Source organism: Leishmania braziliensis, chromosome 35 (assembly GCF_000002845.2).
Source record: "Leishmania braziliensis MHOM/BR/75/M2904 complete genome, chromosome 35".
In the NCBI taxonomy this organism is placed as follows: Eukaryota; Euglenozoa; class Kinetoplastea; order Trypanosomatida; family Trypanosomatidae; genus Leishmania; species Leishmania braziliensis.
The window spans coordinates 700,420-719,683 of NC_009326.2; the positions used below are offsets into that span (position 1 = coordinate 700,420).

At 57.7% G+C, this 19,264-nt stretch overlaps 6 protein-coding genes across 6 annotated transcripts; all 6 read left to right on the forward strand.

Moving 5' to 3' along the window:
* Nucleotides 1-916: 916 nt before the first annotated feature.
* Nucleotides 917-1,915, forward strand: LBRM_34_1880 (conserved hypothetical protein; the record flags this gene model as incomplete). The annotated part of the gene is made up of 1 exon (XM_001568247.1): nt 917-1,915. The coding sequence occupies one exon, from the start codon at nt 917-919 to the stop codon at nt 1,913-1,915; it is 999 nt and encodes a 332-aa protein (XP_001568297.1).
* Nucleotides 1,916-2,730: 815 nt separating this feature from the next.
* LBRM_34_1890 (conserved hypothetical protein) lies at nt 2,731-4,506 on the forward strand (the record flags this gene model as incomplete). The annotated part of the gene is made up of 1 exon (XM_001568248.1): nt 2,731-4,506. The coding sequence occupies one exon, from the start codon at nt 2,731-2,733 to the stop codon at nt 4,504-4,506; it is 1,776 nt and encodes a 591-aa protein (XP_001568298.1).
* Nucleotides 4,507-5,685: 1,179 nt separating this feature from the next.
* Nucleotides 5,686-8,862, forward strand: LBRM_34_1900 (conserved hypothetical protein; the record flags this gene model as incomplete). The annotated part of the gene is made up of 1 exon (XM_001568249.1): nt 5,686-8,862. The coding sequence occupies one exon, from the start codon at nt 5,686-5,688 to the stop codon at nt 8,860-8,862; it is 3,177 nt and encodes a 1,058-aa protein (XP_001568299.1).
* A 1,258-nt stretch (nt 8,863-10,120) lies between these two features.
* On the forward strand, nt 10,121-12,898 carry LBRM_34_1910 (conserved hypothetical protein; the record flags this gene model as incomplete). Its single annotated transcript, XM_001568250.2, has 1 exon — nt 10,121-12,898. One exon carries the CDS (start codon nt 10,121-10,123, stop codon nt 12,896-12,898), a length of 2,778 nt encoding a protein of 925 aa, XP_001568300.1.
* A 1,366-nt stretch (nt 12,899-14,264) lies between these two features.
* On the forward strand, nt 14,265-15,014 carry LBRM_34_1920 (putative 40S ribosomal protein S6; the record flags this gene model as incomplete). Its single annotated transcript, XM_001568251.1, has 1 exon — nt 14,265-15,014. The coding sequence occupies one exon, from the start codon at nt 14,265-14,267 to the stop codon at nt 15,012-15,014; it is 750 nt and encodes a 249-aa protein (XP_001568301.1).
* A 1,866-nt stretch (nt 15,015-16,880) lies between these two features.
* On the forward strand, nt 16,881-17,990 carry LBRM_34_1930 (conserved hypothetical protein; the record flags this gene model as incomplete). The annotated part of the gene is made up of 1 exon (XM_001568252.1): nt 16,881-17,990. One exon carries the CDS (start codon nt 16,881-16,883, stop codon nt 17,988-17,990), a length of 1,110 nt encoding a protein of 369 aa, XP_001568302.1.
* Nucleotides 17,991-19,264: the final 1,274 nt, after the last annotated feature.

The following is a 19,264-nucleotide window of genomic DNA, read 5'->3' on the forward strand; positions in this document are numbered from 1 at the left end:
GCTGCACCGTGGAATGTGCAAGGGCGAACAAAGAATCGAGTGACCAACCGAGTAATAATAAGGGAGAGGTGGGTCGTGCAGAGGGGCTTATGATGCAGGCACAGCGTCTCTCTGGCCCTACCGGCACCCACTCTGGACTTGTCGATGACCGCTCTTGTCTTTTATCCGCTCTCTCAAACATTCATTATGTCATTTCAGGGTTTGGTGCCGCTTTTACTACCTCTTCCCTCGTTCTTGTCATTCCTCTACGCCCCTTCTCCTTCTTCCCGCCCTCCCCATGCACTGGGTGCTCCTCCTGCTTTACCGAATCCTAGAACAAACCATATGTACGCTCACAGCTAGAAAACGAACTTACGCCGTACGTTTTGCCTGTTCGCGTTCGCCAGTCCCAGACGCTGTATCACGCAAGACGAAAGGGAAAACCATAGTGGACCCATCGACACGTACCCAAGGCGCGGTGGTGCGCGTGCATTTCTCGGCACCTATCCACCCTCTCGGTAGCAGGCCACCACCAGACCCGGGGCAAAGCCATTCCGACGTTTGTTGCGGCTTATCGGCTACCCAACTCCGTTCTAGCTTTGAGGGGTCTACGTACAGTCCCAGTAATCACATTAGGTGCCTATCATAGCAGGCGCTCCGTTTCTCTTTCCGCTGCTGCTCCGCTCCTCTCTTGTCGCTGAAGCGTTGTGTCAGTTTTCCTTCTTGTTAACCACATAAGCATCCGGATAATTACCCACGTGGTGTTGTGCGTGTGCATGTGTGCCGGCGCTACTGCTTCTTGCTCATCATTTGATCTTTGTGGATTTGCTTTGCGCTCTCCTTATTGGATCTCTGCTGGTCTGTATCGTTCTTCGGAGAAAGAGCTGTGGAGAGGCCCTTAACGGGTGCCGCATCCCTCTCACACGCACCAGTCACAATGCTCGTGCACGAGGTCGAGAAGAGGTATAAGCTCAAGGTCCCTTTTTTCCAGGGTACACTGGAGGAGGCAAAGCGGCACGCTCAGCATGACTCGCGCTACCTTGTTTTGTACCTCCACAGCCCTCAACACGAAAACACGGAGGCATACCTGCGCGAGGTTTTGGCCACGGACGAGATCATCGCCCTGCTGCACGAGAGCAGCGTTTTGTTCGGGGCGAGTGTGGCAGATGCGGAGGGCACGCTGCTGGCGGAGGAGCTTGGCGCCCATGCGTTTCCGTTTGTAGCAGCGCTGGTGGGTAACACAGTAGTGCTGCGTCTGCAGGGTTACCACAGCCGCGAAACCTTCTGTCGCGAGTGGCGTCTATGCACAGATGACTGGGATGGACATCTAGCCGAGGGCGTCGTCCTCGCTGCCGAGCGTGAGGCGCGCGAGCAGGCACGCATAGCTGAAGCCGAGGCCGCCTCCGCAATGGAGGCTGCAGATCGGGCCATGCTCGAGAAGCTGCTGCGTAAGGAAGAGGAGGAGAGTCGTGCGGCTGCGGAGCGGGAGGCTGCTGCGCAACGGGCCGCCGAGGAGCGCGTGGCAGCCGAGCGACTCGAGGCGGAAGATAGGGCGCGGCAGGCCGCCGAAGAAGCACGGCAGCGCGCACTCGAGGAGGAGCGTCAGCGACAGCGCGAGTCTGCGAAGCAGGCAGCGAAAAGTCAGCTGCATGATGAACCCTCCACCGACCTGGCCACCCACGAGACGGTGCAGATCAGTGTGCGCTGCCCGTCCGGCAAGCACTATGACCGTCGCTTCCTGCGCAGTGATCTTGTGGATCAACTCACGTTTTTTGTAATGACACTGGACGAGTTGGCGGACGCGACGGATGCATCAACGGTGCGCTTCGTGACGGGCTTCCCGCCTGCACCGCTGGAGTGGCGCGAAGGGGAGACGTGCTTCGGCGACATGAAGAGTCTCTGCCCGCGTGCGGTGGTTCTTCTGCGCCGGTCATGAGCCAAGTGGCGAGTATACTGCGTTTCCGTCCTCAGATGTGCCGGTCAACGCCTCCCTCGCGACTTGTGTTTTGTCTCTTTTCCTTTCTCTCCCGCTGGGGCTAATGCTTGCCTCCTATCTTCCTTTCCTGTCCATCTCTCTCGCGCTCCCTTTTTCTTCCTTTCCCACTGCAGATGTGCGATGAGGAATGCGGTGCTATTGAGAGAGCGACGTGTGCCTCGCCCCTTCGTCTTCCTTGAGCTGCTCTCTGCGCAGGTGAAGGGGGCAAGACGTCGAGGCACCAAGAGACTGTGGAGAAGGGTATAATCAAAATGAAAAAAAAAAACATCTTGATGTGTGAGTGTTTTACCCCTTGCGCACGCGCTCTGGCTGAAGACGGCGCGTATTGTTACGGCGCGGCGAAGCTGGTGGTCTCTGTGAGACGAGGGAATTGAGGCAGGGCAGGGGGGGGGGTAAGAAAAGAGGGCACAGTCTCCAGAATTCACACTTTTTGTTTCTCTACCCGGAACTTTCCACAATGGCAGTCACACCCCTAACTCCACTGTCTACGTGCACACCTGCGTCCACGGACTATGAATGGTGCACCACCCTTGCTCGGTACTGCTCATTCTTTCGCACATGCTGCACCCTTTTCTTGTTCTCTTTCGTTTCTACTATCTCCTCTGTTGTTGTTGTTGTTTTTCCCTCTCTGTGCACCATAGACTGGGAAAGTGGAGCTGAACACACATCCGAGTCCGCGTGCCCAGTCGAGCTTTAATTTTTGATGGGCCATATCAGCGGCGAGAGCAAGGAAAACGTATCCAAGCAAAGCGATCATGCTGTGCCGCCGCGCTGTCGTGCTAGCGAGGTTCCAGCCGTACTCCATGGCGGTGCAAACTCGGTTTAAATGGCGGCACAAGGAAACGGACCGGTGGCGGCGACTGATGGACGCGACGTGCTTCCAAGTCGATTGGCTCGGTCAGACGGGCGGGCCGAACTTCACACAGTACAGCGGGCACTGGACGCACATCATCACATGTGCGCACGTGATCACGCCATGGGACTACCCCAATTACTACCCATCGCAGGGGCCAACCCGCTTCGTCTCGCACATCACGCTGGCGGACACCATGACGCAGATTCGCCTTGTTTCGATGCAGGGCAACGCGGTGTACAAACATTTCACGTCGAACCAACACGTCTTTGTACACTCGAACCCGAGGCTGGACTTGTGCGTCGTGCATCCGGAGCAGAACCTAAAGCGCAGTGGCGAGATGAAGATGATGTGGATGCAGAATGAAGGATACATTATACGTCCACGACTGGAGATCAACGACAAGCTGAAGGTCGGTGATCACGTCTGGTTATACGGCATGTCGGCACATGAGTCTCTATTTGACGAGGAGAAGGGACCGGAGCCTCTCATGATCCCGACCGGCGTCCGTGCTCGCGTGCACGCCGTCACGCGCGAACACTTCTTCCTGGACACAACAGGGCTCGAGGACAGCCCAGATCGAGGCCGCATTCAGATGGGCATGTGTGGCTCCGTTGTTATGCGCAACGGCAAGTGTGTCGGCATGTTGACAGCGACAGTACACGAGGAGAGCGACTGTAAGGCGCTGGCGGGAACAGCCATGTGCACCTACTCGTCCGACATCTTCGAGTTCTTGCTGGAGGTGGAGAAGCAGATGAAGAACCCCATTGCGCGTCAGAATCAAGAGGAGACCCGTTTCGAGCAGCGGCGCCGCGCCGAGGGGAGCGTGGTGAAGGAGCACAAACACTGGGAGCTGGACGAGAGCCGCACGGCCCGCCACATCCCCGTCCCCGTTTCGCTGTGGCATATGGAGGAGAAGTGGGTGACTGAGGAGGATTACATGAACAGTGCCGTCTTTGGCCGTAGTGGCGCCTTTAACCAAGAAACACAGGAGAGCGCGCTGGGCTATGACATGAACACCGCCAAGACAAATGGCGACCGTCCAGGCGATATCGGCTCCTTCGCGTCAAACACCATGACCGGCAAGCCTGTGATGCAAGGCGAGCGAAAGGACTACAGCCCGACCGGTGTATACGCGAATCCGGAGGAGTTCAAGAACAAGGATGTGTGGGACTACAACATCAGCTCCGATATGCGCTCTCTTTTTAACGAAACCGTCGACAGCAAGGATGCCGAGAGCCTCAACATGATGCGGAAGTCGCTCGAGAACATCCGTGCGCAGCGAGCGATGGAGAAGATGAAGGAGACTGTGATGAACCGCACAAACTCGGACTTCGATCCCATGAAGGGCTACGGCCACTACGGCGGCAACGCCGACGCCGGGTCCGACAACTTCAACCCACAGTATGCCTCCGCTGCTTCATCTCACAAGGATGGCGACGGTGCCTACAGCTACGCGCAAGCAGTCCAGCAGGCGGAGCGTGAGCAGCCAAGGGACCACCCATCGCCTTCGTCGTCGCCGCCGCCGCCGCCGCCAAATGAGTCTCTCATAGACCGCAAGAAACGAGAGCGACGCGAGGCGGAGGCCAAGTATCAGGAGGAGCTGCGCCGACGTCACGGGCAACGCGCTGTTCCCTTTGGCGACGAGGACCTCGGAGGCTTCTGGGAGCGGCACTGAGGACTCGCGCCGTCTCACCCTGCGCAGCGAACTCCGCGTGCTCTTGGGAGAGATGATTGAGAATGCGCATGGGCGAATGGTGAATTCATGTGTGTGTAGATATACATAGATATATACATATATATACATATATCTATATATCGCTGCTACACTTGAAGCGTACGATCTCTTCACGGCTTTTTCCCACTTTTACATTCTTTTCACTGCTGGTGTCTGTGCTCCCCTCTCCCCCTTCTCTACCCTCTTTGCTCTCCTGCGCGTGTTCGTGTCTGAGCAAGGTGGAAGGAAGAGGAAAAGAGGAGAGGGAGGAGGGAATGCTGTGACCATTACGAGACGTGTAGAAAAGAAACGGAAATGGAGACGAAACCTGAAGAGAGGAGCCGGGGATTATGGAATGGGTAGCTTTCCTGCCGACTGGGGCTACAAGGATGACGGAGTTTAGGAGAAGGGGGGCGAGTTATGGGCAGCGTACCGCACTGCTGCTATCATCTCTCGCTCAAGCGCTTTTGATAGCATCCTTTTCTAATCCTAGTTCGCTTCTTCTCTCACCTTTTGCGTGTGTGTGTGTGTGCCTGTATGGATGGGTGGGTCAAGTGCCTGCACAGTTTACTCTGAACACCTTTCGTGCTTTCCGTCGTCGTCATCGACGACAGCCTCGTGAGCCGCACCCACGGAGTGGCTGTATGTTCTCGAGACTGTACAGCCTCTCTCTTACCTCCTCCTTTTCATTGTTTCATGTTCTCTGACTCTTCTCTCATGAGGCCGCAACAACTGCAAACCCCAGCACACATCTGCCGCACACGTTCTGCGTGCGTACAACCACACACACACACACCCACACATTACATCCCTCTCCGGGACTGACTTAGTGACGGCAAAGAGTTTATCCGTTCCCACACAGGCGCGAGCCCGTCGTAGTCAACCAGACACGTGAGCGACGCTGTGATACTGCTGGACGTGCTTGTGAGTGCACGTGCGTGTTTGCCTCATTCTTCTCACACGTCTTGCTTGCGCTACGCCTCACCAGCTTGCGTGTCACTGCGTCCAACGTTGGTGATGCAAGGCAGCCGACCCGCGAACAGCTGCCCGCGCCTGGCTCCTCATCTTGGTCTTTTTTTCCCATTCAAATCCGTCTACTGTTTTGCATTGTTTCCCCAACCTCTTTAGCTAATCTGCGTCATGGCTCGCGCACGCGCTATCGAGACCAGGCTGGAGAAGCTGGTGCCGGCCTTGGATGAGTACTACACAAGCGGCTTCCTCACTCGCGAAGAGACGGTCGAGGTATCACGGCAGCGCCAGCACTGGGAGTTCCGTCTCGTTGCCAAGCCCCTTCTCCTCCTCGATGTTCGCGAGGCCATCACGTACGAGCTGGGACTCGAGAAGCGCCTCCGCGAGTACTGCATCTACACAAAGCTCAACTTGCAGCACCGCTGGGACATTGTTGACCGCATCGAGGGCATCTACAAGATCGGTCTCAAGCACCTGCGCAATAAGGCGGAGCACGAGGCGTTACGGCAGGAGTGCGTGCAGTTCATGAAGCAGTTTCAGCGCAACGGAAGCCTCAGCAACCTTTACGGCGAGCTCATGGTGATGCACCCGCGGCGCAGCGACATCTGGGTAGAGGCAGCGGAATGGCAGGGATTCTCGCAGCGCAACACAGACAACGCCCGTGCCATCATCCAGCAGGCGCTGCTGACCATGGCGTCAGAGCCCGTGGTGTGGGCCTGTGCGCTGCATGTGGAGCTGCAGTTTGTGCAACGTCTGCTCGAAGGACTGTTGGCTGAGCACCGAGAGGAGGCTCGGAAGGCCTGCAGGCGTGCATCGAAGGAGGCCGAGAACGGCGATGAGGAGAACCGCGTCGGCGATGCCAAGGCGCCAGCTGAGGTGGAGCCTACATCGACGATCGCGCCGAAGCTGCGTGCTGAAAATGAGGCCATGGCGCATGCGCTGCTCGACCTTGCTTTAGCCAAGACAGTTGTGGAGGAGGCCTTTGACAGCCCTGCCAGTGGGGCGGTGCTGCTGGAGCGGCTGCTGGCGGTCGCGGGCACCTACGCCTTCTCGCGCGAGGTTGTGGAGCTCGCCGTGACCACGGCGGCGCACAAGATGGCCGAGGCGTGCAGCGGGTCTTCTGACGTTACAGTAGAGGCAGCGCGTGTCTGTGGCGCTCGCGGCGCGTCGGCCTCGTCTTCTCTCACCATTGCATCCGACCAGCAGCGGCTTCGTGTGCGCACGCAGTGGCGTCACCGCCACAGCGTCGACACTGTCTTTGCGCACTACCTCGCCCTGGAGGATTTGGTCATGAACCAGTACCCGCAGACCATAGTAGACACCGCCACCTACCTTGCCGAAGGTGGCAGTGGAGTCGGCGCCACCGCCAAGCGGCGAGGCCAGCAGAGGCCGCATCAGCCGTCGGCTACCAGTGCCTCACTGCTGACCCCGTCACAGAAGGACCGACGTCATGCTGCAGTCAAGGCAGTCGTTTCACTTTTGACGTTTTCGTCCTCTCCGACCTCTGTGCTGGCGGACATGCCTGGCGTCGTGGAGGCTGACACGGACTCAACGAAGCGCTTCCCGGCTGTGCGGCAAGCTTTCGTAGGGGCTCTGCGTCACCTCGCCACTGTATCGACTGAGGGGGTGTCCCGGGTCTGCGCGCGTCTGCTGCGAACCCCGACCGTCACTGCTGCCAGCACCGCAGCGGTGGCGACGGCAAGCCACCGCAACAAGGAGGAGGTTCCACAGCCACGCGCAACACTCGATCTCGCGGAGGTGGCCCAGTGGCTCCTGGGTGAGCTGCAACTCGACAAGGCAACCCTGCAGGCGTGCGTTACGGAGCCGCGAAAGCGCACTGAGAGACTCTTGAGGAAGGTGGCTTTGGCGGCTGATATGCACCCACCTGCTAAGTCGCGCGCCAGACACGAGGCCCCTGCTGGCTCGGCCGCTGCTGCGGCGCTCATGACGTGGTCGGTAGTGCAGCTGGAACGATTTTTGCAGGCGGACGACAGGGATGTGCTAGTGCAAAGCGCCGGCGGTGGCGCCGGAGACTCTACCAAGATTCCGCCGTGCTCGCCGCTCAACACCGCTGCTGCGATGACCGCCGAGGATGTGGAGCGCTTCATTGTGTGGTGGAAGAAGGAAGAGAAACTGCTGCGTGGAAGGCAGGAGACGGGTGACTCGGGCGATGCATTGGCCGCTTCACGAGCGCGCCGCCGTATGGCGGTGATGAAGCTGCTACACCAGCACGACCTCCTGCCTTCTGTGGACCTGCCTACTGCTGCTGTGGAGACAAAAAAGCGCCGCAACAACAGAAAGAAGACGCCGAACCGTGGCAGTAGCGACGCTACTAGTGAAGGCGCATGGGCAAAGACGCAGGGAGTGCTGCTGAATCGATCTAGTGCACTGCAGTTCGTTCCAGCTGTGGGCACAGCCTCACCAGCACGACTCCCGCTCTCTCTGTGGCGCGTTTTTAGCGCCTTGGAGACGTTGGAGGGCCCGATGCAGATAAGCGAGAAGGCCTCCTGGACTCACGCGGCGGTCTCGCACAGTGGCAGCAACAGCAGTGACGACGATCGAGACAGTGGGACTGGTGGTAGCGGCGTCGCAGCGAGGGGCAGACATGCGGAGATATCCTCTTCTAGCACGTGGCTTACCAGCTTTGCCGCAGCTGGGCTGTTCTTTTTGGGTGGGGTACCGTACAGCACCCTCAGCCACGAAGAGGAGTGGGTGCGGCTGGAGGGCGTGACCTCGCTGCTGCAGTGTCGACTGTTCTCTTGGCTGGGATGTCGTGTGTGCACCCGTGACACCGTTGCCAAGGCACTGCGGCTCGCTGAGAGCGGCCTAGCAGAGGCTTGGATTACCGACCTGCATGGACTTCTGAAGTTGGCGCAGCGGTGTCAGCCGCTGCCCCGCTTCGCGCAGACGCGCTGCGTACTTCCATTTTTAGAAGGCGTTGCGCTTTTCCGCTCTGCGTCTGCATCCGCGGCAGCCTTATCTGGTCAGGCAGGCAACTTGCCTTTGCCTGCCAAGGCCTCCAGCGATGCTGTGCGGGCGGTGCGAGAGGCGTATGAGGTGCTGCTGAAGCTCTACGGCGTCTCCAAACACCCTGAGTCGTTTCTTCCACTTCTGTACGACGGTACCTCGGCCAACAAGCTTGCACAGCAGGCAAGCACCACGTCGAGCGTGAGTGGCAAGGCGTCGACGGCGGAGGTGCAGCAGGCCAACGCGGAGGACTGGGTGGCGTACGTGTGGTTCGAGCGCACGATATCCAAGGATTTGTTGAGGGCCAAGACGGTTGTGGAGCAGGCGCGTCGGGAAGCGCTCGCACCACAGATCTTCATGGTGAGGCTGAACGCGCTGTAGCGTAGTGGAAGGATGAGGGAAGATGGGAGAGAGAGGAAGCAGCGACGAAGCTCTGCATTGTCGTTCCCCTGCTTTATACCTTTCACTCCACTTCTTTGTCACTGGCCAGGGGGTCTCCTCCAAGGAGGTTGCTCCCCTCACCCTAACTCGCTTGTGGAGCTACGTGACGCGAAAGGGAAACCACCCACGCTTATGAGGGCCCACTTGCCGTGCGCGCATCTCGCTCAGTAGAAGAAGTTTCGCTCATGCGAATGACGGCGAAGCCTTTTTCATTTCTTTACTGTGTATCTCGAAGAAGCGTGCTTGTCCATGTCTGTGTCTATGTGTGTGTGTGTGTGTGTGTGTGTGTGTGTGTGTGCATGTGCGCCTCTGGCCGTACTAGGTGCGTACCGGTGCACCCACACACTCGCTTACCTACGGGGCTGATAACATGAAATACGCGTAACATCAAACGCGCCGACTGGTACGTTGTTTTAAAGCAGATAAGAAATAATTAACGAGAACACAATGTGGAGGTACGAGCACGCATCAACATATGCATACAAACATCAAGGGACCCAGGCGAGGGATGCGCTGGAGACGATTGACCGGTGTTTGCGTGCGTTGGACGGGGACACGCTGCGGAGAGTCTCTCCCTTTCGGCGCTGTCTTCGCTGTCCTCAAGCTTCAGATCCTTTTCTCGTTTGGCATACCGATGGTGTCTCCGTCTACTGCGTGCGCACTAGACTACGACACCAGTAGGGAATGGCCGCTTCCTTGCACGCTTCACTGGGAAGGGCGAAAGGGGGGAGAGAAAAGCAGGTGGCACGTTCATGGCTGCAGCGCCGTTGACTGGCAGCACTTGCCCCGGCAACTTCCCTCCCTCCGCCGCTTTCCTTCCCCTTTGCGTTCTTATCTCTCTTGACGGCTTCCACACCGCTCCACGTTTTTCTTTTTACTCCTGTCCCTCTCTTCTTGGGCTCATCTGAGTGCTGGCGACAATCTCACAGAACATCTGCTACTCTCGCTCTGCATTATTGCCCACAAACACACACACACACACACACACACACACACACACACAGTCGGCCACGTACGGACAGGCACACGCCCTGCCTTCGCGGTGGACTGTGGTACGGGCATCTTTCTCAGCAAGGACAAGGGTGCCAGCGCAGGACTTCGCGTTTGGGATGTGACGGTGCCACTCCCCACTCCGCATCTCATCCATCAATCACTTGCGCTTTACATCCTCCCCTCTCTGGTGGTCAAGAGCAACACTATGCTCGGCAGGAAAGGGAACTGGCAAGCCGCGCTCTGCTTCCAGCGCCCTCGTTCCCTCACAGGACTCCGCCCCTCTCCTACGCCCTCCCTCCAGCGTCCACCGGCTTCCTGTCTCGCCCCAACGTCTGCACTGTCCCCACATGAATCACTTGGACGGTCACCCGCTTTAGCAGAGGTGGGCACCATTCACTCGATCACCTCACTCGCTGTCGTGCTGGCGGCTCCCTCTGCCAACGTTCTAGCAACGCGCACAGGACCTGTGTCGGCTGGACTCGAGACGCTTCGCCACGCGCTCGGCACGCGGGACGCATACCGAATTTTTCGCGCACTATTGCGAGAGCAGCATACACCCGTCGGTGCGCGATACAGTGAGCTGGAGCGCCTTCTCTCTAACCTCGAGGGAGAGGCAGACTCTCTGGCAGCAGTGGTATGCGCCTGTGTGGCGGTGGCGCTGAGTCCATCGGATTGGCCGCCGTGGGTGTCGGCTCGCTTTGCTTCCACTGGGATGGCATCGATGCCGATTGCATCCAACCGTGCAGTGGCCAGCACAGGGAAGGTGACAGGCTTGGGTGAGGCAGTCAAGGGAATGGAAGGCATCTGGGAGGCCGCGTCGCCGCTGCGTGTCACTGCCACCGACATCCTGCGCCGCATTGCTGCCGGTCTTCCCTCTCAAGGCGCGTGTTACTCGGCGTCATCGCCTTCCCTGCCCTTGCTCAAGTTTCTCACTCTCCTCTGCGGGGTGGCGCTGTCGGTGTCATCCAGGACAGCGCTACATCTAGCGGCTGAGGTCAGTCGCGTTTCGCTTGACGCTGCTGGTGTAGCTCTGGCCGCATTCTGCGCGTCTCACTCGCTGACTGCCGTACACAGCGACGACGACAGCGCTGCCGTCGCCGTAGGGCATACTCGAGAGACATGGTGGCTGTCGCTCTGGATGCAACTCACCCAACCCAGTGCTCAGCCGCCGTCGCTGCCCCCCTTCTCACTCGACGCCGTGGCCACCTCACCAGCAGTGCTGACGTGGTCCAGAGGTCTCATGCCTGCCGACCTTCGCGAAAAGCGCGTCTCGTGGCATCTGCACTGTCTCATCGCGTCGAAGGAGGTCCACAGTGCAGCGAGACTCTTGCTTGGCACATGCCGCGATATATCAAAGGGGCTGCGGTGTGACACTGCAGAGGCTGTATGGATGCGCAACCGTGCCTCTATTCCTGTCCTGGCGTCCACCCAGGCAGAGGCCCTCTCCTCTCTCCCACCCCAACTGTTGAAGGAGGATGGTCTCGGTGAGCGGCTGGCTCTGAGTTTAGTGGGGCAACTAAAGCAAGTGCCGCCACAACCGCAGCGGCCTTGGAGTGGTTCGCCCCAGTCTATATCGTTTGTGCCGACCGTCGCAGCGAACACTGTCTTGTACGCACGCATGCTGCAGTACCTTCTGATGTCCAGCACCCACGTGCGCAGCGAAGACAGTTATGTACAACATCTTCGTAATCTGTCGCTGCTGCTGTCCCATGGCAGCATCTACGCACTGGCGGCATCGTTAGTGCCGGCCGATAAGCCATTAAAAGCTGTCATGGTAGCCACGAAGGACACATATCGAGAAGACCACATAAAACAACTCGTTAGCGCTATACGTGAGGTCGTTGATTCTCTCTGCGAAGAGCCCATTCCTCTCTTTGCCGCTCCGGTGACCGCCGTCGGCGTCACCGAAGGTGGCTTCGATACCACACGGAAGGCTCTGAAGACTGGCTCAGCGCTCTTATCCGACGGCGTGGTGCCGACGAAGGATAAGAGGGGGTGGAAGCCAGAGAAGCTGAAGGAGAAACAGGCTCTCCTCGAATGTGCAGCAGTCAACTCCAGGGTTGCCGTGGGGTGGCGTTGGCGTGAGGATGTGCTCTCGGAGGTGGACGGCACAGTGCAGGCGGCAGTGCGCCTCCTCTCATCGCTGTTGGAGCTGTGCTCTAGCCGCAAGAGCAGTCTCCCGCTGCGCGCCGCCGAACCAAAGTGGCGGCGAGAGCTACGTGAGCGAACCGCCGTGCGTGCACATAAGTTTGAGCTGCTCCTCCAGGAGCTCCCACACGCGGAGCTGCGCGCCATGCTGCACACCCTTCTAGGGCACGGCTACATTCGCGAGGGCAGTCGCCTGGGGGTTTCGTTAGTGAAAGGAGACCAGATGGATCTTCGATACTACACCCTGCCCTTGCTGGGGTCGCTTTACCTGGCAGTATGTGTCCCGCAAAGTGTTCCCACACCTTCTCAGGCCGCAGATTTGAGCAGCTCTTCTTTCACGTCTTTCAGTGCACCACCCTTCGACGACGCAGAGGCTGCAGCCGAGTCGGAGAAGCAAGCGGTCTACCGAATGTACCGACGCCGGCTCGAAATCTACGGCAATGCTGATCTCAACGCCACCGCTCCCTCGCGCCATCCCGCTAGAGACTACCGTATCTGCAGCAGCGTCGAGGGCGAGCATCGTGGCGGCGTTGCTGCGCCGACTTGCCATGACTCGGAGGGCTCTGCGGCTGCGACAACCACTGCGCTTATCCGCACCCCTGAGAACAAGCTTGTTCAGGCACTGGTGCTCGCCAGCAGGCGTCCCACGATGTCCACCGCAAGCCACGCGACGGCCGAATTGGCGAACTGTTTGCTGAACCGTCGCGTTGTTGTGGCGGGGCGGGGAATGGTAGTGGACGTTGGGTCTGCTAGAGCTCCTCACCACCACACTAGTGGCGGGGGTACGGGGTTGGTGTTTGGCCCGTGGCTTCACACGGGAACGGTCACGTGGTGATATGAATGCGACGCTGCTCGCAAAGGCAGTCAAGAGGAGAGGTGGCTGAAGAGGAGGGGGTAGGCAGACGAGGTAAAACGAGGGGCGTGTGTATGTATTTGTGTGTGCGCGTATGTATGCGTACAGGTTCATGAGGGTTATACGTTGCCTCCGCTTTTCATCCTCTCACTCTCCTTGCCAGGGTGGGTGCGGTATACCGGGGTTTAGCCACTGGCTTAATCCATCTTTGTTTCTTCGTATATATATATATATATATATATATATATATATGTGCGCCTGTGTGACTTCCTGATCCGGGGCCTCTGTGTCTCGCGCTCTCGCCCCTTTCTTGTTTGGCTGTTTCCCTCTTCATTTTCCCGCTTCCCAGTGTGCCGCCTTTAACAGCGTGTGTGTGTGTGTGTCACACTGCCTCGGTGTGTGCGCCCTTCAGACTCCCCCTCCACCCAGTGCTTTTTCTGTGTTGCTTCTAGTCTTGTTCTTTCCGAGCATTCTTTGCACAATGCGTTGCGGTCTAGCGATCATTTGTTGCATCAGACCTGCGTGTTCCACTTTCTTTACTTGAAGCTCTGGCGTGTACCTCGCCACCTACACGCCCCTCCTTTCTCTTGAAGCGCCTCTCTCTTGCTTCACCCACCCTCCTTCCTCCTCATCCCTCACGTGTACGCGTTTTCATTTGCGCTGCCTCCACTGAATGGTCTCCTCTTGAGGCGCATTCTCTCTCTTTCCCCTTTTCTCCTTGAGAGGGGAGGGAGGGAACGGTTGTTTCGCTGACGACCCGCGAGTTGTGCAGTTACAGCGGCTGAAGGGTGGGGAGAGAGCTACACGGCCACAGGGCGGCGCTCGCTCTCCTTCTCTAACTTACTTTCTTGTGTCTTTGTGTCACCTTGCGTGGGACGCAGGGTATGAAGGTTCGTATCAGCGCGACGATTCAGAACCGCCTCGTCGAAGAACTCGGAAACCGCAGCACAAAGTAACAGCATCGTTTCTTTCGAGACCGAAAAATAAAGGAGCGAAAGAGCTCTAAGGCATCAAGCCGCGTTGGGAAGAATCGAGGGTGCGGTAGTCTTCCAGGTTAGGCGGAGATCCCTGCGCATTTGCGTTCAGTCACGCCACAGGGCCGATCTCTTTTCTCTTGTGCCGTGTGGCTCCTAGCAGGCGAATCGACTGAATGGAACAGGCGCCTTGTGAGGAGAGCATGGGTAATGCACATCTCCGAACCCTTTCGTGCACACCCACACGCACTCACCAACGCCGACACATGCGCACTTTTGCTGTACACCCGCTCTCTGTCATCTTTTTTCGCCTCTCTGTCTTTCCTGCGCTCCTCTAATCACAACAGAGTGGACTCGATAACGGTTAGAGAAATATGAAGCTCAACATCGCGTACCCCCGCAACGGGACGGTGAAGCAGTTCGAGATCTCGGACGAGGTGCTCCGCCGCGTGCAGCTGCAGGACTACCGTCTCGGCAACGAGGTGGACGGCGCCATCTTTGGCGGAGAGTTCAAGGGCTACATCTTTCGCCTGCGCGGTGGCTCGGACAAGGATGGCTTCCCGATGGTCCCCGGTGTGCTTGCCTCCAGCCGTGTGTCGCTGCTGGTGAAGCGCGGCGCGATCGGCTTCAACACCTTCCGCGGCTACCAGGGTGAGCGTCGTCGCAAGAACGTTCGTGGCTGCGTGCTCGCGAGCGATATTGCGCTGGTGAACGTGACCATCTCCAAGGTCGGCGACCAGCCGATTGAGGGCGTGACGGACACCACTGCTCCCCGTCGTCTGGGCCCGAAGCGCGCGAGCAAGATCCGCAAGCTCTTCAACCTGTCCCGCACTGAAGATGTGCGCAGGTATGTGGTTCGCCGCCGTGTCCTCAAGAGCGGCAAGAAGGACCGGCTGAAGGCCCCAAAGGTCCAGCGCTTGATGACACCAAAGATCAAGGCCCGCCGTGCCAAGAAGGCCAAGGACGCCATTGCCAAGGTGCGTGCGTCTGCTGCTGAGCGCCGTGAGTACCTGCATCTGATCGCTTCGCACCGCCGTGCGCTGCGCCAGCGCGACCACTCCAAGAAGCACACGCACAAGGTGCACACCCAGCGCGCCGAGGTGGCTGCATTCCAGAAGAAGTAAAAGGTTGAGCGTCTCTCTCTCTCTGTATGTGTGTTAGTGTGTGTGTGTGTGTGTGTGCTTTGGATGTGGCGCCACCTCTTTTTCTGAGGAACAACGATGGCATGGGAGGAAACGGCACTACGCCCCCCACCCCCCCATTCCCTTCCAAATTCCTCACAGTTGAATAGTAGTGCGCACCCATCCACACTCGCACCCACCTACCCACAAGCGTGCATACCCGATCGTCTCTGCGTAGGCGAGTGGCTCGTTGTGCTTCACTCTCTTTCCTCGTTTCGATTTCACTCGTTATTTCTTCTCGCTTGATTTTCCTTCATTTCCAGGTTAATGGAGCAACGCCATACAACTCGATCAATTGCGCATCAGAGCAAATAGTTAGCACTACTCCCCCTTCCGCCACAACCCCCCCCCCCCATCGAGCGACAAGTAGCAACACCATTAGCACTGAGTCGAGGGAGAGAATGGAAGGAGAATGACGCTCTCCTACCTTCACGGACAACTCCATCGTGAAACTCCGAGATGCGCGGTCAATGGCAGGCCTGCACCTAACCGAGAAGAGAGCGCAATGGACCTCGAGGAACCGGAACATGGGAAGTAGCCTTGTTGTGTCTGATGCATGCGTTGCTTTCGTCCTCGTCTTGGTGCTGCTGCTGCTGCTGTTGTTGCTGGTGGTGTTTTGCTCTTGCCTCTACGCTTTGCCTGCGCCCTTTCCTTTGGCCGCTTCACGCGCACACCTTCTCTGCTCCTTCCGCTAGTGTGGTTGTGTGCGTGTGTGTCTGTCTTGGGAGGGGGGGGGGGGGAAGGCATGGGAGAGAGGAGAGAAAACGCAAGTGCGACAGTGAGTGAGTGGGTGAGAGAGAGGGGAACTCCAGGGCTTGTTGCGACGGAACGCATATTCGCGTTCTTTGTGCGTGTCCGTATCCACTTCTATGAGTGTGAATGTGCTCAGCCTTTCATGTGTGCCGAATGATGCCTTTCATCTTCTGTCGCCATACTCTTTTTTCTCCAATTCTTCGCTCACCCCATTCACTGTTGTCTCACCGCTGCTTCCCTGCGCGTCTCATGCACTTATTCTGCTTCTCTGAACCCCCCAAAAAACACACACCCAAGCAACGGAGGCAGCAACGAAGGGAATTAGTTCCAGCTGAGGGTGAAGCAACGCCCCCTCATTTCTGTTTCCGTTGCGATCCACCACTCCCCCGGCCTTGTATTGGGTGTCTTTCCCCTTCTCCCTGTCCTTCTTCCTCCCTCTTGTGCACACATCACCCCCCCCCCCCCCAAAAAAAAAACACACAGAGAAAGAGAGGAGGAAAGGGGAGACATATGACGTCGGGATCCGTCGCCTAAAGAAGGACGAAAGAAGTTTCTATTCGCGTAGTGGACTCCATCGGACACACACACGCACGTGCGCGCACGTCTTTACACACCGCAACTCACCTAGGCGCCGTTTCGATTGAGTTGGTAGGCTCTCTTTATCGCTTTCTTCTTAGACCTCGTCTTCTGTTGTCCTTCTTAGTTAGGGAATCTTCTTGCTGCTGCTGCTGCCGCTGTCCTTTTCCTACTGTCCGCCCCCTCACATTGGTAGTCGCTGTGAACCCCCTCACGGCACTCAGATACCGGCACGCATATTCAGCAGTGTCGTGGATCTAGTTTTTGTTGCTCGGCTATCTTCGCCCGCGCTCTTATTAGGTTTCCTTGGCAGCTGACCCGGCAACTCAGTCGTGAAGGCGATTGAAGGCCCCTCTAGCGACAGCGGTAGTTGGAGCGTCATTGGCTGCCTACCCTCATTCTTTTTTTTTCTCGCGTAGTACTGCTTCATACTTTTTTCGCTCTTTTGACGCCACCTCTGCAGCGAAAATGTCTCGACGCATGTTTGTGCGTAACATGAACGGGGAGCTGTCCTCGACGTGGCGCCACGGCGGTGCGGAGGCGAACACGATGGGTGTCAACGTCGCTACCTTCGGCGCGACGGGCATCCTTGGTCACCACATCCACGCGGTGAACTGTTATCATGGCTACACCAGCATCCTCCCCTTCCGCTTCCGTGCTGGTATGCCGAGCAGTGTGCGCCAGATGCGTTCGAGTGGTGACGGTACGGTTGGGCAGAACTTCGACACGGATTATGAAATCGACAAAGAGTTTGTCGTCAAAGCGATCTTGGAAAAGGTGGACAACGTCATCAACGTTGTTGGAGCGTGGCAGGAGCCGGCGTGCTACGAGAATAGTCAGTCGTGGTTTTCGATGGAGGCGATCAACGTTGAGTGGCCGCGTATGCTCGCTAGGTGGTGCCGCGAAATGGGTATTCTCAAACTCACCCACATGTCTATGGTCGGCGCGGATTTAGATAGCCCATCAAAGCTGCTGCGGCAGAAACGCGAGGCTGAGATCGCCGTGCTTGAGGAGTTCCCAACGGCCACGATCATTCGCGGCACGGATATCTTTGCCGAGAACGACTTCTCCTACTCCAAATACCTGAAAGCACAACGTTACATGAAGATCGTGCCCGTCCCGAACCATGGCCAGCGCATCCACCAACCGGTGTTTGCCGGCGACCTTGCCGAGGCCGCTGCCCGCTCTCTGCTCCTTGATCACACGGAGGGTCGCATTGCTGAGCTCGGCGGCCCGGTGCGCTTCACCACGAATGACTTGCTGCGTTGGTGCTCCGAGTGCAACAACCAGCGCCACCTGACAGTGCACCTGCCGAAGATTGTCTTCGACATTGCGTGCCACATCAACGAGCGCTACCCAATACACCAGGGTATCCTGCTAGGCACGAAGGCGCCGGCCTGGAACAAGGACTGGGTGGAGCGCCAGTTTATCGACAACTGCGCTATGCCAGAGCGCGACCCGGATTTGCTGGACTGGGAGGACTTTGGCATCCCACGAGAGGACTTGTATCGTATGGAGGAGAAGTACTTCATCACATCGGTGATGTGGTCCAAGAGTTCGCCGTACCTGGACTACGCCAACCGCATGTGAGGAGGGGCCCTCTCCTCCTCCTCCTCCTCTCACTGTCCTCCACGTGGAACGAAAAAAAAAAGGAGAACAATAAGGGTAAAGGGGGAAGAGGCAGAGCCGTTCAAGTATGGTGGTGGGAGCCTCCCCCCTCCCTGGAGCCGTTTGTGTGGGTGTCTGGTGAGGGTGGGGGTGGGGGGAACCGCTCACATAATCGACTTGTCTGTCTTCTCCTTTGCTCTTTTTTTTTGGGGGGGGGGTCTCTGGGCTCGCTGGTTTTGGGTGCCATCGTCTCTCGCCCCCTCCCCCCTTCGTTCTTCCTCCGCTGGCCTCGCAAACGCTTCTCTTTTTCTTATTTTACTTGCTGTGTCCGCTCGTGTGGGCCATGTATGCCTATGGAGTGGCGGTGGTGGTGGCGCGGTGATGTGGGGGTGGAGGCGGCAGTCACGATGGGGTGCCTGTGCGTGCGTGCCTGTGCATGCGTTATGTATTTGTGGGTGTGCGTGTTCCCCTCTCCTCTCCTCTCTTTTCTTTTATTTATTTATTGCGCAGTCGGCGAGGGTCTTTCCTCTCTCCTCCTACTGTCGAATCCCGTCGTCGTCGCGCACTCAAATATGAGAAGCGTCACCACCACCACCACAACAACAAAGCAAACAAACAAAAATGGCATCAGTGCAAAACGATCGTCAAGTGTAGTCGATTAAACCCAGAGGGGAGAGTGTCTGGAGAAGAAGAACGCAGCACATCTAGCTAGATCAGATCGCTGCATGAATCTCTGCTTCCCTTCTTCCCCCCTGGTGGAGACAGGACGACGACTCAAGCCTACAATGAGCAGCAGTGCGCATGAGGACTGCCGAGGGAGCGAGGGGAGCGGCCAGATGTCGAAGCAGCAACCGAAAGGGGAGAGGCAAGGAGATTGATAGAGGCTTTCGTGAAGACAGAGGCATCCGGTGCGTGTGCATACCGTTTTACTGCTCTTCTTGTCTGTTTCTGAGTGTTTCTCTTTCCCCTCACCATTCTCCTCTCTGTGTTGCACGCTGCGATGTATCACGTCTCTCTCATCGCGGTCCTTTTTTTTTGTTTGCTTGCCTAGAGAAACAGGATATTGCATATCACACTTTATGTTGTGTGTACGCCAACAACCCAGCCGTCTCCTGTCTTTCTTGACATTTCTGCCACCCACCACTTCTATCGCCCATGCCCCCGCACTACCTCCCTCTCCTCCTGCTCTGCTCTCTTGTTTTTGTGGTTGTCCATTGCGACGCCGAATCTCTCAGCCCACACCTTTTCGCACGTAC